This window comes from Papilio xuthus, unplaced genomic scaffold (assembly GCF_000836235.2).
Source record: "Papilio xuthus unplaced genomic scaffold, Pxut_1.1 DF824992.1, whole genome shotgun sequence".
Lineage (NCBI taxonomy): Eukaryota > Metazoa > Arthropoda > Insecta > Lepidoptera > Papilionidae > Papilio > Papilio xuthus.
This window is the reverse complement of record NW_013533657.1, coordinates 5,945,325-5,960,923: the sequence shown is the minus strand read 5'-3', so window position 1 is coordinate 5,960,923 and position 15,599 is coordinate 5,945,325. Positions and strand designations below refer to the sequence as shown.

Genomic DNA, 15,599 nt, shown 5'->3' with positions numbered 1-15,599 from the left:
TTCTATTATTTCATTATGACCTACCTCTTTAATGATTTTTATATCTCGCACACGTTACAATTTTATTTTTTATAACGTAAATAACATTTTTCTTGATAATTTAGCATTCTCATCAACTTTTACTTACGGCCATATTTTCTATTATATTTACATATTCTATCATGTTTTATCCTATCATATTTATCATTTTCTTTTACTATTATTTTATTGTATTTTTCTTTATCTTTTTGCACTTACGTCACTGACTTTTCTCTGATAAACATATATACTTCTTGACTATGTCTTTACATTTATGTAACAAAAAACTATTTCGATTTAAAGTCGCAAAAAAATAATCGCTTTCACTTGTTTCCTTTATATATTTTTTTCTTTTTATATCTCTTTAACATTTTCTTCTACTCTTTTTTCTATCTTTCTTATACTTTATTCCTTTGCTTTAAAACCTTTCTTGCTTTTATCTTTTTCTGCATTTAATTACTTTAATATTACTATTTCTTACATTACATATTCTTCAAATACTATCCCAAGTATATAAGAATCATTTGTCATTTATTTCTCACTTAAAATCATTTAAATGTCATTTCCTTTTTAATTTCTTTATCTTCCATTATTATATTCTTCTTCTTATTCTTCAGTTTGTTACTTCTTCTGTCTTGACTATATTTTAAACTTTTGTCTTTTTACTTTTTTTTAATTTATACCATATTGCATTGTTTTTTAATTTAATTTTATCATATCTTTACCTTATTTATCCTATTATTTTTTTCTTTTATTCTTTTTGCTTTTCTATCCTTTCTGCTTTTTCTATTACTTCCTTTGCTCTTTTCTCTATGCTCCTTTCTTCCTTCTTCTTTCTCTATTAATAACTTGTAAAATTTGTGGAAGTATTAAGTATTTTTGTTGCATAGCTTTATATAATAATTACTTAAAAGTAAGTGAAAATTTTCTAAAAGCTCCAGATTGTATATAAAATCTAAGATGCTTTAAGTTTGTGCTTAAAAAGCTACTGCAGTGTTAATGATGGACAAGTGGTCAAAGTTTGAATTTATCTTTCAGACTTCTCTTTTATCTTTTAGTTTATGAGTTTTCTCTTCCACTTATTTATCTTATTTATATCATTAACTATTTCTTTACATTTAACTTTCTTTATTTAAAGTTCTACATTTTAAATACAAAGTAGTCATAATTCTTTTTTCATCTATTCAATAATATTGAGTAATTTATAATTTCACATAAGCATTTTTTTCTACTTCTTTCACTTTTTTTTTCATTCACTTCGTACAAACACGTATTTTTTACATCTGTAAAATATTTACCTTTTTTATCCATTATTTATTTGTGTATTTTTAAAGTTAATTTGCTTGTTACTTTTTAATATAACATTTTTATTCACTTAACTTCTAATATTCTTTACTTTCTCTATATCTTTTAAATTATTTAATTTTATCAAAAAAGTTGACCTAATAAAATATCGTTATTTATTTTCTATATAAAACTACCTGGTGCTTTTAAAACATACGAATACTATTTTTTGTTACGTTTTTGTTATTAAAAAATCGTTAACTAATATTTGTGTATTTTTTCTACACCCTTTATGTCACCTTGTAAAAAGTTTTAACAGACGTGCCAAAGTGAAATTGACACAACCAAACCAATTATTAAAAAAAATCGAATACCATTAAAAGATAATTAAAAGCATATTGATTTTTTAATTTTTATTTTTATACAGTTAACATACAGCTTCATACAATGATATTTAAAATAGATTTTCTTTCGACCACAACAAGAATGTCATAGTCTCAGTATATTGATCATAATAGCATATATAAATACATAATGTACAGTATTTCACATCTATAAGTATTACTCAAAATTTTACAATTTTTTCGATAATATGAAGAACATATAGCAACATTAGATACCATATATTAAAAATAATTTTTACTACAGACAATAAAATTTCTAACATGAATTATAAAAAGCGTTATGTGCTTTTGATCGATAAAGAGCCAGATCATTTGGCACATTACGATGAACACTAATTTTAATTTATAGGCCATTTAGAAAGTTCCAAAAAGAAAAGAAAAAAATAACACATCAACTTTACGAAATTCTTATATAATTACAGTTACAAGATAAACATTTTGTTTTCTAGGTTATAATTTTATACGGCAAATATACATTTCATACTATAGGCGTTTATTTCAGGACCATAGATAATTTATTGTTGTTAGTTTATGGTAAATGTCTGCATACAATGAAAAAAAAACAAAAAATCTCAATCAGCTGTAAATTAAACATAGATTAAATTAAAAAAAATCAAACGTCTTATAAACTTATAGATATAAATTTGAGATCATAAAAATAACATCGCAATTCCTTAAAAATATACAATACACATGCAAAATAGACGGAAAGTGGAGAGGTAATAGTAAATTTGGTTATAAAAAAAATTGATGTTAAAAATATATTTTGTGCTTTACTATTACTAAACTCTAAAAAAAATTACATGTGCTTGCTTTCAATTCCTCTTTAACTATCATCACGACTTAAAAATCCTTTTTTTTTTAAATTAAGGAATACATACGAAGTTACTTGCTCTGTGCATTAGTTTACTACACCTTATTATAATCAAGTACCTCATAAAAGATGAATAAAAAATAAGAGTGACTATATGGATCGAGATGTTTAGTTGCATTACTACTACCTAGTACTAACACAATGGAGAGGCTGCTTAGACCTTTTTTGTCTTTTTTTTAAATATCTACCACACTTTGACACTTGCTGGCCAGTGTCAGTCAACTAAAATTTTCCTAACGTTTTTTTTTTTAATTTATTACAAGGTACTTGAATACAATTGACCTACTTTAGAAAGTACACGCATATCCTAATAAGACACTGACCCCAACTCACATCTTACTATTTTATGAATAAATAAAAAAAATTAGGTAGCTAAATAATTATTAAAATATTATAAAGAAAAAGAAAAAAATATCTTTGGTTTTATATTCTGAATTATGTCTACCGTATATGATAGAAATGCCTTACTTTGAGACCCTTGATTAAAATAGTTTAAAGGTCATAAAGAAATTACTATATATTATTTACATAATAACATTATATAGAAGTTACATATCTTTGGTTGGAAAGCTAGTTTAAAAATTTATCTCAATTTTTTTATTTAGAACATCCTCTAATATCGACAGATATCTAACAATAAAACACTATTCAAACATTAAATCTAAATTACAATAAGCTATATGATATGCTTTTATATATTTTCACTCAGAAAAAGACACAGATTAAAAAAACTAAACATTTTAAAGGAAGCATGGAATCAACGATTTTTTTTTAATAATTTATGGTACGAAAATATAGGTTATAATTCCAGTACCATTAAAAACCACCAAAATATATATCAAATTTACAATATTATGAAGGCATAATTAATAATTTTAAACAGTAGTCCACGTCTAACAAATATTTTTGATCATTAAAAGAAATTGTGTCATAAAAAAACACGTTCAAAAATTTAAAAAAAAATTAAGAAAAAAATCTAATGGAGCACCATATTTTAGAAGAGTCTGAGCAATAACTTTTGAAAAACATGCAACATATCTACATAAATATATACTAATTACTACACAATTAAGTACTAAGCCGCTATTATTCGAGGTACATCTTCACAAAAATACATCTATCTCTTTCATTCTCCATTAACCTTTATATTATAAGCGAATATGAAGGAAAGAGAAGGTTTAGTACAGAAATTTCGCTGAGGCATATATTTATACACATATCCTATGCATATAACTAGCCCGTTAATTTTGTTACTTTAAGTTTTCACTGTAAGAACACATGTATAAAACATATTGCCATCTCTTTCATTCTCATAGAAAAAGAAAGAGAAAACAATATATTTTGTACAGGTAATAATAACTTGGTATCAAAGTGAACACACATTTTTATATTCTATGTAAACATGTAAAGAACGAGAAAATTTCTAAACTAATTTATTTAAGAGATTTTTTTTTATTTTTACATAGATATAAGATTACATATATTTTGACCTATAAACGAGTTCATACATACATTATATAAATACATACAGAATCATTAGGCTACTTCATTATATGTATTTTTATGTCATACTAGCTGTCGCCCGCGACTCCGTCTGCGCGGAATTATAAACAAACACAATTAGTAGCCTATGTGTTGTTCCAAACTATGTTCTATAATGCCATTCAACGAGATCTGTTCAGCCGTTCCGGAGCTACCTTCAAACATCCATCCATCCAAACATTCGCATTTATAATATTAAAAAAAAATTCAGCTATCAGAGCTTTTAAAGAACATAAATACATTAAAATCTATATTTAATTTTTAGATTTATCATAGCTTTTTTCTTTCATTTACATATTATTACAGTTTAATTATGTGTATTCAAGTTTCTGGTCAACTAAAGACAAGACGTAATTTTTATTGTAAAAGCTAGTCTCAAAAATATGTCTTCCATGTTATGATTCCCATACAAATTATAACAGAGGTATTTAATTCAATTCTCTCAATTTATTAGGAAATACTGTAAATTAAGTTGCAACTACACAATGTATATAGAAACACGTTTAATAAAAACCATCAAGAAAAAAGTGAAAAAACATTATAAAAATAAAATGTACATTATGAAGATTCCAATTTAATTTTACGTCGTATATTCAATTCCTTGTCATTTTGTTGAACAAATCTGTCAGTGAAATTATTAAGCGCGTTTAAAGTTGACTAATGACAGAAATGGTCCTTCGAGTCGGATTCATAAAATACATTCACAAATCCAAGTATCCAGAAATATACATACAACTATTATACAAAAAAAATCGGGGCAGTATCTAAATGAAAACCTCGTTTTTAGGGTTCCGTACTTCATAAGAAAAAAACGGAACCCTTATAGGATCAATTTGTTGTCCGTCCGTGTGTATGTTTTACCCTTTTTTTATTTAACTTGTGGGTAACTAAAACAACTTACAATACATTGACACATGTCTTCATTTTTTAAAGAGAGTGAAAAAGACAACAATATGTAATAACACTCTAGTTATCTCACCGTTTAGTTTGAGTTAGCCCATGCCATGACAACTTTAGAGAAGGGTACGAAGATGGCGGTGTAGTGAGGTGGGGCGAGGAAGTAGCGACGACCGCGGTAGGTGCCGTCGTTGGGTGGTAGGCCGGGGTACTGGGCCTGTGCGAACTCCGCGCCGACCACTACCCCACTATTGGCAGCACTACCTCCGGCTATACCCACGTATCTAATCAAATAATAACTAGATAATAACTTGACTTGCAATCTGTAGGTCCTGGGTTCGAATGCCATGTACCAATGTGTTTTTCGATTTACATATGTACATTTATTCGACGTTCTTACGGTGTAGGAAAACATCGTAATGCAACCTGCCCATATCTGAGAAGAAATTCAATGTTATGTGTGAAGTCAACCCGCACTGGGCCTGCGTGGTTGACTATGACCTAGTCGCCCGTGACTTTGGGTAGGCTCCGAGCTCCGAGTGGGGATGTATAGTGAGCTGATGATGATTATAGATTTACGTATGCCGTATGTGCCGTATAAACGATAATATTTACACGTAGCCATTACCTTTATTAGATGTCGGCCTTATTTTTTGTATAAATGAACTGATCTCTATAAATAGATAGGCAATTGCTTCGGAATGACAGCTTTTGCTTCGTTCAGATTTAAGGCGCCTGTTGATGTTACGTTAAATCTTATTGGATGCAGCACACGCTCGTTACCATCAGCGCCAAAATCGCGTAAATCCAATAGGCACAAAATATTATGTCTCATAGCCAGTTCATTTAAAGAAGTCAGTGTATAAATGTCATAAGTGAAACTTTTTGATATTCAGGACACAAATTTCAGTCTTTTTATAAAGTTATGTCTTTTATAGATATGTGGTAACAATCATCCATACATCCATCCAACCTTGGCATTTGTAATATTAGTAAAATATGTATATAGAGGATATATTACCTGACCCTGCCGACAGCGAGGCGACCCTGCGGCGTGATGAGTTTGACGGCGTGTCCCAGCCGCAGCTGACGCGCCTCGCCCGGCACGTACGGCTGTCCCTGCCCAGTGTGGATACACTCCGCTACATGTACATACATCCATACATTATACACAAAATACTAAAAAGGATTATACATTTTTTAATATCAAAAAATATTTTAAAGAAAATCTTGAAAAAAAATAAAAAACTCTTGAATGATTATTTGGCTTTCTTTTAAATTAAAAATGAAATCAAAAATAATTCGATTATAATGACTGGATATCATTAGTTACCACCGCCTAAAAGTCATAAAAGATTGTCATTCCAGTTTTTTCAGGTCCAGAATGATATTTTAATGTAAATGTTTAGATTCGACAATTGAAATTCGTAATATTACTAACGTTCGTCAGCAGCGGCGGTGATATTGTCGATGGAGCGTCTCAGGAATGTCTCCGCCTCCTGCAGCAGCTCATCCGTGTCGTCGTTCCTCACGTCCGGCAGTGAGCCGCGCCACGGACGATATTCACCTAATCACGTTACAAATAAAACTGTGACGTATAATGCTGATTTATACATATTAATAAAATTGGCGTGTCTGTATGTAATATCAAAAAAAAATATTTTCGCAAACATGATGTATTTGCGTAGTAACAATGAAAAACCACTTTTTAATTTTTGTCTGTCTGTCTGTCTGTATGTCTGTCCGCAAGGCCGCGTTTGTTCCGAATAATCTCCGGAACGGGTGGACTGATTTTGACAGGTCTTGGACGGGAAAACAGCTGATACGCGCGAGCATAATATAGGTTACTTTTTTCGGAGACGTTGGTAACGATGATCGAATAGCTTCAGACCCGACGACTTCTTCATAGTGAATTAAGCCTTAGTTAGCCTAATTAGTGAATCAGACATTGTAGTGTATAGTGTTGTTTGTCTTGAGCGTATACGTCATGAGGTGCGTCAGTCGATGTCAGACCTTTGGACCGGTAGCACGTGTCGGGACGTGAACGAGCCAAATATAACGCAACGATTGCTAAAGATATAATTTACCTTTGACAGTACTAGTATATTTGGAAGTCCACTCGTTACTGCGGTCTATACTAGGACACGGCGAGCGATACGATGAGCCCCGATGTCTGTGGAGATAACATTACACTACTACAGAATTTAGTATAGCTTGCAATTGTTAAGCTATAAGTCTACATAAAGATATATAAAAGCTGCTTCGTCCTTTGTACAAACCTTGGCTGTGGCGAGTCCGGTGCAGTGCGACGTAGATTCCAAAGAGGTTCCGCAGATCGCGATAATTCGGGCACCATTGATGTAAATCCTACAAATAATAAAGAAATTAAACAAAAAGTATAATCTCTGTCTACCCTCTTCGTTGTAAACTTACCAATGTCGCTGAGAAGTACGCGTCGCGCGTCGTCACTGCGGTCAGTACGACGCGCGGGGGGCGGGGCACGCGTGCCGGGCGGGGCGGGGCGGCGTGACGTCACGCGCTGCGGCACCGTTGTCGGACAACTTACCACGCGAGATGAATTCTGTCATACAAATCGACATCTTTTCACATCGATTCCTTTTCTTACTCGGGTTGTTATAGTCATGAGTAACTCATGAGTAACTCAACTAATTGATGACCTGCAGATCAGTTCACAGTTTGTATGTGTAGCAGATCAGTAAACCGGATTGCAGACCAGTTCATTTTGTACCTCTATAAAGTTATGATTGGTCACTCTGCGACTCGCCAGCTGACTCGAGGCTCGTCGGCGTTGAGTCAAGTGTTGACGATTTAGTTTTCAAGCACGAATGTGACAAACCTTTAAATCGGTTCATAGCTGATCTATACACGTCTAGTCGAGAATATAAACAGCTTAAGTTTTTAAGCTTGTAGTAGGAATAGGTTTATGACTAAACAATATATGAGCTACATGGTCTCCTTACCTTATAGGCTAGATATCCATCTGATGTCCACCTGGGCGGGAGCGCGGACATGTCTGTCTGAGCCGCGCTCTCCCGCCGCGGGCCGCAGCTCTCACGCAGTACAGGACGACGAGATGATGTCAAAGGCTTGCCGCCGCGCACTATACCACGGTACGGTAGTGGTCTAGGAAGATCAAGATACAATTGTTCCAAATAAAAATCTCAAATTTTTAAACAAAAATTTCATAATTTTTATCGATTTCATTACAGTATTATTATTAATTCCCGCTCATATGCTTCTTTTTTAGAGAAAAAAAAACTAAACTTTTCTTGTAAAAATGTCTACAAATCTAAATACGAATTCTTATGTTAATGGGCGGTAGTTACAAAGACAAATAATTTTACGTACTTATAAATTAAAAAAATATACCTGTATTGAAATGGATTGGGACACGTATTCCTGCGTATATTAAAATTGCTCGCAAGATCGTCTTCTGATATCCCACATTTGGATATATCGGTTTCCGCGAACATCGAAAATCGATGTCCAAATCGTCCAGTCTTATGAAAGCTATCCACACTTTCCTCTCTATGAAGGATATCCATACTGGATCCTAATTCAAAACTCGATGACTTAGTATTATCAAAACTCAAACCCCTATTGTATTCACAAGTCAGACTATCAACACTGTCTAATCTCCTAGTACTTGCATTAGGGCTTCGTCTATACAACATGTTGTCAGACTTATTATCGCAAATCTTCAGTATGCCTCGACCAGGCAGATCCAAACTGCCTTTACCATTAAAGGCAACATGCTTGATTTCTTTATCATTGGGTAGAGACACTCTTTTCTGTTTCAATGAATCTCCAATGTTTCCCTCATGATTGCCCTCTCTTTCAACGTTTTCTGGCCTATCGCCAGGTTGGAAGTCCGGGTCGAGGGTGTGGAATTTGATTAGCACAGGAGTAGAGTGAACAGTAGATGCCGAATTTGGTACCCAATGCTCAGTTTCGCGTATCGAAACTAAGTCTTCCTGCAAATACAGAAGAAAACAACTGAATAAGTCACTAAGCTGGCACTAGCAATTGGTCAGTGAAGTTTAAAACGCGTGTACAAAAACTTGATATCTGTGTTAAATTATTAAACACTACAAAAATAAATTTTCTTTAGTATTTCACCTGCAAATTACTGATATCTTTGGACTCATCTGTCGTGAATATGAGTTCTATATCATCAACCTCTTCTGACTCGTTTCCACTAGCGTCCTCCCTGTCGTCAGGGGGTCGCGGTTCCATTGGCGTAGTACCACCCTCAGAGAACACAGAGTTATCACCCTCTGACAAAGATCTGGAAGGAAGTGTGTTTTAATAACACAAAGCTCTAGACGTAAAATAAAAAAAAAATCATCATCAACCTGCCCTTATCCCTATCGAGGGTCGGCACAGCATGTACTACTCCTCCATACATCTCTATCAGCCGTCATATCCGAGTCTACCCCCTTCTTACGCATATACTCTTTCACACAGTCATTCCATACTTTAAATAAAAAAAAATTAAAAAAGTAAATAGTTATTACAATTACTATGCCTCTATGGTCCTGATCGAGAAGTATAGACAATTGAACTTTTGTGGATTCATTTTGAATAATAAAATAATATCAAATAATTAAAAACAAAAAATAGTATGCTTGCAAGCTTGGAATAACATATAGGCTACTTATAAAGGTTTTTTTTAAATTCTGACAGAGTCACGGGCAAAAGCTATTATACATATATTTATTAAGACATTTACCTAAGACTCAAATCATCAACATCCAAATTAAGTGTATCCTTCCTTCTAAATCGCTCAGTACTTTCTTTAACTACCAAATTCTCTTCAGATGTTATCCTCACTTGTACATCAAATTTATCAACCTTTGACTTAACTTCAGCTTCATTAGGTACAGCCATTTTGATATTTTCTTTAGATACTGTTTTGAAATTTATTTCATTCCCATCCAAGTCTATGTAATTATCAAAATGTTCCTTTGTTTCTTTAAATTGGAAATTTGCTGATCCTTGTGTTTCTTTTCTAGAAAAATTATCTTCCTTCTTTTGATTCTCAGTAGAATCAGTTTCTGATGTAGTAGCAGAAATTATATTACCTTCTTTTAATGTTGTAACTTTAATTTTGACATCAAATTTTGATAATAATTCCAATTTAGTTTTATAACTTGGTTGACCTTTATCTTCAGTTACTGTAATCTGACTCTTAGGTTCTTCAGATATATCTGACTGAGGTCTTGGAGATTCTACGTCAGTTGTACTTGATTTAGAGTTCTCCTCTTGGATATTTTCAAGCTTTTCTGTTGGTGAATATGTATTTAATTCTACAGCTGCTTCTTCTTCTGTGATATATTTATTTTTGCTATCAGGAGTTAAATTTTCAGATATAACTTGACTATTTAAAGATTCCTCAACATTACTTGTTGGACTATATGTACCATTTAGTTTTATATTTTCCGAAGCTTCTCTATCATCCAATCCTGAGTCAACAATTTTTCTTCGTAAAATATGATTTTCCACAGTCAATTTTTCTATAACATCAGCATACTCTAGACAATGAGAATGTTGCTCATATTTTTCTTTTAATTCTTTCAATTCATTCTTTGATATCTCTAAAGCAGTCCTCAAAGACACAACAGTTTGATGCAAAGACCTCACTGTATCTAAATGCGCAGCCCCTTGTGGGACCGACTGCAGCCTGCCACTGGCCATTCCACCATATAATCAGTCCTTAGGCCAATATCCAACATCCCATACATGACTACAGATATTTTAATTACACTTTAATTGACAATTACAACGCTTTCCATCGCAATTAAAACATTATCTCGAATAAACAATCCAAGTTATTCTAGACATTAGTGCCAGAAGTTATAGAAAAATCAAAACACACACATTTTTTCCACTGATTGATAAACCTTTAGACACACGGTCACGCATTTTACAATCTTTATCGCGTCTTAGATGAGAAACTTAACGGCGTATCAGACCCGGAGAGTGCGCAATCGATAAAACACCCGGCGTAAAGAGGGTCGTTAAATTAAGACCCTCAAAGTTTTCTGGGAAAGCTTTCAGCTGGTACGAACCACTGATAAATACCAACACGAAAGCCAACAATTAACTCAAAGTATTATCTCCAGATCGTTTTGACAAGGCTGTTAGACTTAGCTATAGATAGATGTTCTAAAAACTTCCCCTATTTCTCCTTGTAAACAAATCAATACTTGAATTCCGAGTCAGCTTCGCGGGTGGTTGACAGATAAGGAGTTCCGATGTTGTTTTCTCTCTTTTATAAAAATCTGTCAAAAAGAAACACATTGCTATAATTTCCTCCATTTCCCTCAAATAAAATGTTAATATTACATATTACTAGATCTGACTAGTTATTAGTAAATTTACTGTTACTTGGTTTCTGAAATGATTATATTAATGTAATCTTTAAATTTGCTTAAGAATTCACTTTTATTCTGCATGTAACTAAACGTTTTGATGTTTAATTGAGAAATGTCAAAGTCATATGTTTCTAACCTCAAAAAATTCATTGGATACAAAAATAATAACAGTGTTTTTCCGAACTAAATAAATGTGTAAATTTTATCATGTTAAACATACTTAAAATAAATTTATCTTCTAGATCTTTTTTCATTCTACAAACTCGATTCAAAACAAAGACACATTGGGTAATATCATTTTATTTCATTTAGAATCTTATAATGTTACTGTGTTCTGAAAGTTTATGTTTATAGGCAAAACTAAAAAAGAAGGCCGGACCTAAACACAAGGCATTAAATCATTTTGACGATTTCTACGGTTCCGTTTTTGGTGAACAATGGCCGCCAATGAAAGAAGCTTTACTTCGCCGATCTAAATACGTCGCTGTTATAAATAATTACGGAGATGCAGAAGAAACTATGAAATATCTTTCTAATAGAGGTAATAAATAACATACTAACACCAAGATTTTCCACTCTTGATTAATATATTAACTAAACTATTCAAACGAACCGATATAAGTTTAAGATTATTTTTTACAGGTGCACATTGTCTTAAAGATTTAATGAAAATCCAACAAGCTTTTTCCAATGAATACACACCTACAGAAACCGACTCTGATACACAGCCAAAGTCACACACAAACATTATAGACAATTATATTTCTAAACTTCAGAGTGATGAAGTTTCAGAAGTTTACCCCAAGAGTGATAATGTACCAGAAAAAATTGATTTAAACGATAATTTTGTTAAAACAGATAATAAAAAAGTTGATGAAATGTGAGTACAAATTCTCTGCTTTAAATTATTTTTATTTATGTTGAAAAAGTATGAATAAACCAATTTAATTGTTTCAGAGTAAGTGTTAATAGAACCTTAGATCAAGCAATAGATGATGCAGAAATAGACCAGTCTAGAATAATTGAGCCATCTATGGGGATCAATTCTGAAGTTTTGTACCAATATATACCAGCAACTAAACTCAAAGGTTTAGAAGAATGGGTGCCTGAGTCTCTTCATTATTCTTACTATAATAGCAGTAAGTAAAATTTATTACCACAAAAAACATTATTCATCATCAACGGCTCACTATATGTCCTCACTGTGGGGCTTGGAGCCTACTCTAAGTCATAAGTGATTAGGCCATACTCAACTTTATTAGTTTTAAAAAATATTTAGACTTGTGTGGTACAAAGGATCTTGTTTTAGGAGTTAGATTAGGTTTTTTACTAATATCAGTTTTCCTCACCTTAATTTGTAAATGTGACAAAAATTATATGTTTTTGAACATAATATGACTAGAACAAGAATTGATTTACTTTTAGGCTAAATAATTGAATCTAGAACCTAGAATCCTTTAATAACTGCATATTGTAATTATATAAACATTGTGATATTTACAGAAGACAAAGACTTCCCGTTAATAGTTGAGCCAGAAACGGAATTCACTTTTCCGGAACATTTGAAAGTGTACACATATGAAATGAACAGTGACTGGAGCATGTTTCCTGAACCAAAGAGATGTCAGACAGGTAATGTACACACCTAATAACACTTGTAACCAAAAGAGGTAGGCAGAAATTACAAAAGATTTGATACAATTTTAGCAGATCTCTTTGGTTTTACATACATCTATACCTGCTTGGGTATGCTTTACAATATGGAATGCTTTTAGTATTTTTTATTTATTTAATATGTTATATATAATTTTTTAAACATATATAAACTGATGACAAGTTATTTGACATTTGTTTTATTAAAGTTGTAATTTTAACAATTTATAATTCTTTTAGGTGTGTTTAACTATTATCCAATGGATTGTAGCAGTGTACTCGCAGTTCTAGCTCTCTGTCTTTCACCAGGTGATAGATTGCTAGACTTGTGTTCAGCACCGGGGGGCAAAGCCCTAGTTGCATTGCAGACATTGCTACCTGATATAGTTGTTTGTAATGATGTGTCTATATCTAGGTCAAACAGGTAAGAGAATATTGTTATTCATATTCATGTATTAAACAGCATTTGGGAAAACTAATAAAAATCTATCCTTGACTTATTATTGAATAATTCTATCTTAGTGTTGCCATTTAAAGATATAATATAATGGTAATAAAAGAAACAAATAACTAAATATTGAATTATTTATTTATTTTATTCACTTTTTATACTATTTATGTATTTTTAGGACTGAAAGGATATTCCGTGATTACTTGTTGGACTTCGGGGATAACAAATGGCGGGAAAGAGTGCTCCTTTCCCGCGTTGACGGACGTATTTTTACTGATGATCAAGGATTCGATAAGGTAATATCAACAAATTATAAATATTTTGCCTAAAATTTATAAAAAAAAATATGATAAAAAAGACAAATGTTGATTAGTTAGTTATTGAAAAGGCAAATGATGATGAAAAAATTAATCGATTTTTTAAATGGCAATATAGAATTAAAATTGTACAATGTTGCTAACCTCTTAATTATTTTAATTCTACATAAAATTATTTTATCTATTGAAAATTAGTTGTTTCTATTAGTTGAAGTTATTTAATTAGAGAATTATATTAAATAAATTAATCTATTAAATATCTAGGTACTTGTAGATGTGCCGTGTACTACAGACAGACATTCAGTGAATGAGGATGAGAACAACATATTCAGGCCGGATCGAGTCAAGGAGAGATTGAGGATACCAGAGCTGCAGACACAGTTATTAGTGTGAGTTTTAATACTAAGATTTAGAGGTTCCTAAACTTTGAACGATTTAAATGTTAATCGGTCAAAAGTTTTATGGGACGATGTGGAACTTGTTAGTTAGTTATAAGGACTCGATTTCCGCATTTCCACGACTGGCGCGTATTTTGTATGTGAGCGGGATCCGGATTAACTTCAGCCTGTCCAACTCTCCAATGAATCCAAACAACCCCTTGATGTTGTCTGTCACCTCCGGGAGTGTTCTCGAGGTACCGAGATGTTTTACCCTGTAACAGGGTTGAACTATGGAATTGTTGGATTATTGGGTATAGTCTAAGTCCGGATATTTTAACATGTCGGATTACAAGTAGGATTAGCAAGGGATTACCGCAGGTCCACTGTAATTTATTAAAGTTTAAGCGTGAATTTTACGTTTTTTAATTTGTGTGTAGGAATGCTTTAAAGCTGGTGAAGGTAGGCGGGGCGGTGGTGTACTCTACGTGCTCTCTGAGCCCGGTGCAGAACGATGGCGTGTTGCACACCGCGCTCAGGCACGCATTCGAAACCCATCAAATCGTCGCTGCTGTTAGGTATGTCTGGATCTTAGAAACTAGTAATTTAAAGAAGAACATAATATTAAAAAAAAATATTTCTTAAAACCAATTGCTGCTGTTAGCAATTTATAAGAATTTAGTTAATATTTTGAATTCAATTTTTACAATGAAAAATCCAGGTCACAAATGGCGGGACACATGTTATTGTACTCTTCAACAATATACAAAGTAGAATATAGAACACTATGTTAAAGCCAAGATGGCCACCACCTGTAAGCTAAAGATTTACCGAAATAACATATTCCAGAGATCTATCATCATCACTGCGCAGTCTGAGCAGCACGTTGCAGCTGGGCAGTGGACCTGCGAAGCCTCGCTTTGGGCAGCTGGTGGTGCCATCAACCGCTGCTAACTTTGGACCCGCATACATCGCTAGACTCGTAAGAGTTAAGTAACGCTAAGTAGCATTTAAGTATTATTAAAATTAAATATTTATATGTATTTGTTTTTTTTTCTCCGTCATACTATTTACGAATATTCAGTGGAAAAAAGAGTATGTATTTTTTTTTAATTTCACTTTTGTGGGTTTTGCTACTCTTTGTTTGCGCTGACAAAGTCACGGGCTACGGCTAGTATTTAATATAAACTACAGGACTATTTTCCTTTATTTATTTTTAAAATAATACATAAGTACATGGTTAATAAAGTGCTCGTCTTTGGTAAGCGAAGTCTCAAAAAATAGTCTTTGAATACAAAAATATATAAAAAGTCATTTAAAGCCTGTATATTGCTTTATTTCTAGACACAATGTTATGTCAAAAAGTATTCGATTTAAAGTAATA

General features: G+C 32.5%; 2 protein-coding genes across 2 annotated transcripts; one reads left to right on the top strand and one right to left on the bottom strand.

Moving 5' to 3' along the window:
- Window positions 1–4,267: 4,267 nt before the first annotated feature.
- On the bottom strand, window positions 4,268–11,266 carry LOC106126912 (uncharacterized). Its single transcript, XM_013324826.1, has 10 exons — window positions 9,773–11,266; window positions 9,160–9,328; window positions 8,410–9,014; window positions 8,001–8,163; window positions 7,453–7,600; window positions 7,299–7,386; window positions 7,107–7,192; window positions 6,461–6,586; window positions 6,041–6,161; window positions 4,268–5,303 (listed from the first exon to the last, which is right to left on the bottom strand). The coding sequence occupies exons 1-10, from the start codon at window positions 10,735–10,737 to the stop codon at window positions 5,105–5,107; spliced, it is 2,670 nt and encodes an 889-aa protein (XP_013180280.1). The 5' UTR covers window positions 10,738–11,266; the 3' UTR covers window positions 4,268–5,104.
- Window positions 11,267–11,530: 264 nt separating this feature from the next.
- On the top strand, window positions 11,531–15,245 carry l(2)10685 (5-methylcytosine rRNA methyltransferase l(2)10685). Its single transcript, XM_013324291.1, has 10 exons — window positions 11,531–11,705; window positions 11,772–11,958; window positions 12,060–12,297; window positions 12,375–12,556; window positions 12,921–13,049; window positions 13,311–13,494; window positions 13,700–13,817; window positions 14,103–14,227; window positions 14,656–14,793; window positions 15,065–15,245. The coding sequence occupies exons 1-10, from the start codon at window positions 11,625–11,627 to the stop codon at window positions 15,210–15,212; spliced, it is 1,530 nt and encodes a 509-aa protein (XP_013179745.1). The 5' UTR covers window positions 11,531–11,624; the 3' UTR covers window positions 15,213–15,245.
- Window positions 15,246–15,599: the final 354 nt, after the last annotated feature.

Coding starts and splice junctions, on each gene's coding strand:
- LOC106126912 (XM_013324826.1), bottom strand. CDS start 10,737: ATGGCCAGTGGCAGGCTGCAGTCGGTCCCACAAGGGGCTGCGCATTTA. Junction 9,015..9,159: donor AAGATATCAGTAATTTGCAG/GTGAAATACTAA, acceptor CTGTATTTGCAG/GAAGACTTAGTTTCGATACG. Junction 7,601..8,000: donor ATGGATATCTAGCCTATAAG/GTAAGGAGACCA, acceptor TTTGTATGACAG/AATTCATCTCGCGTGGTAAG.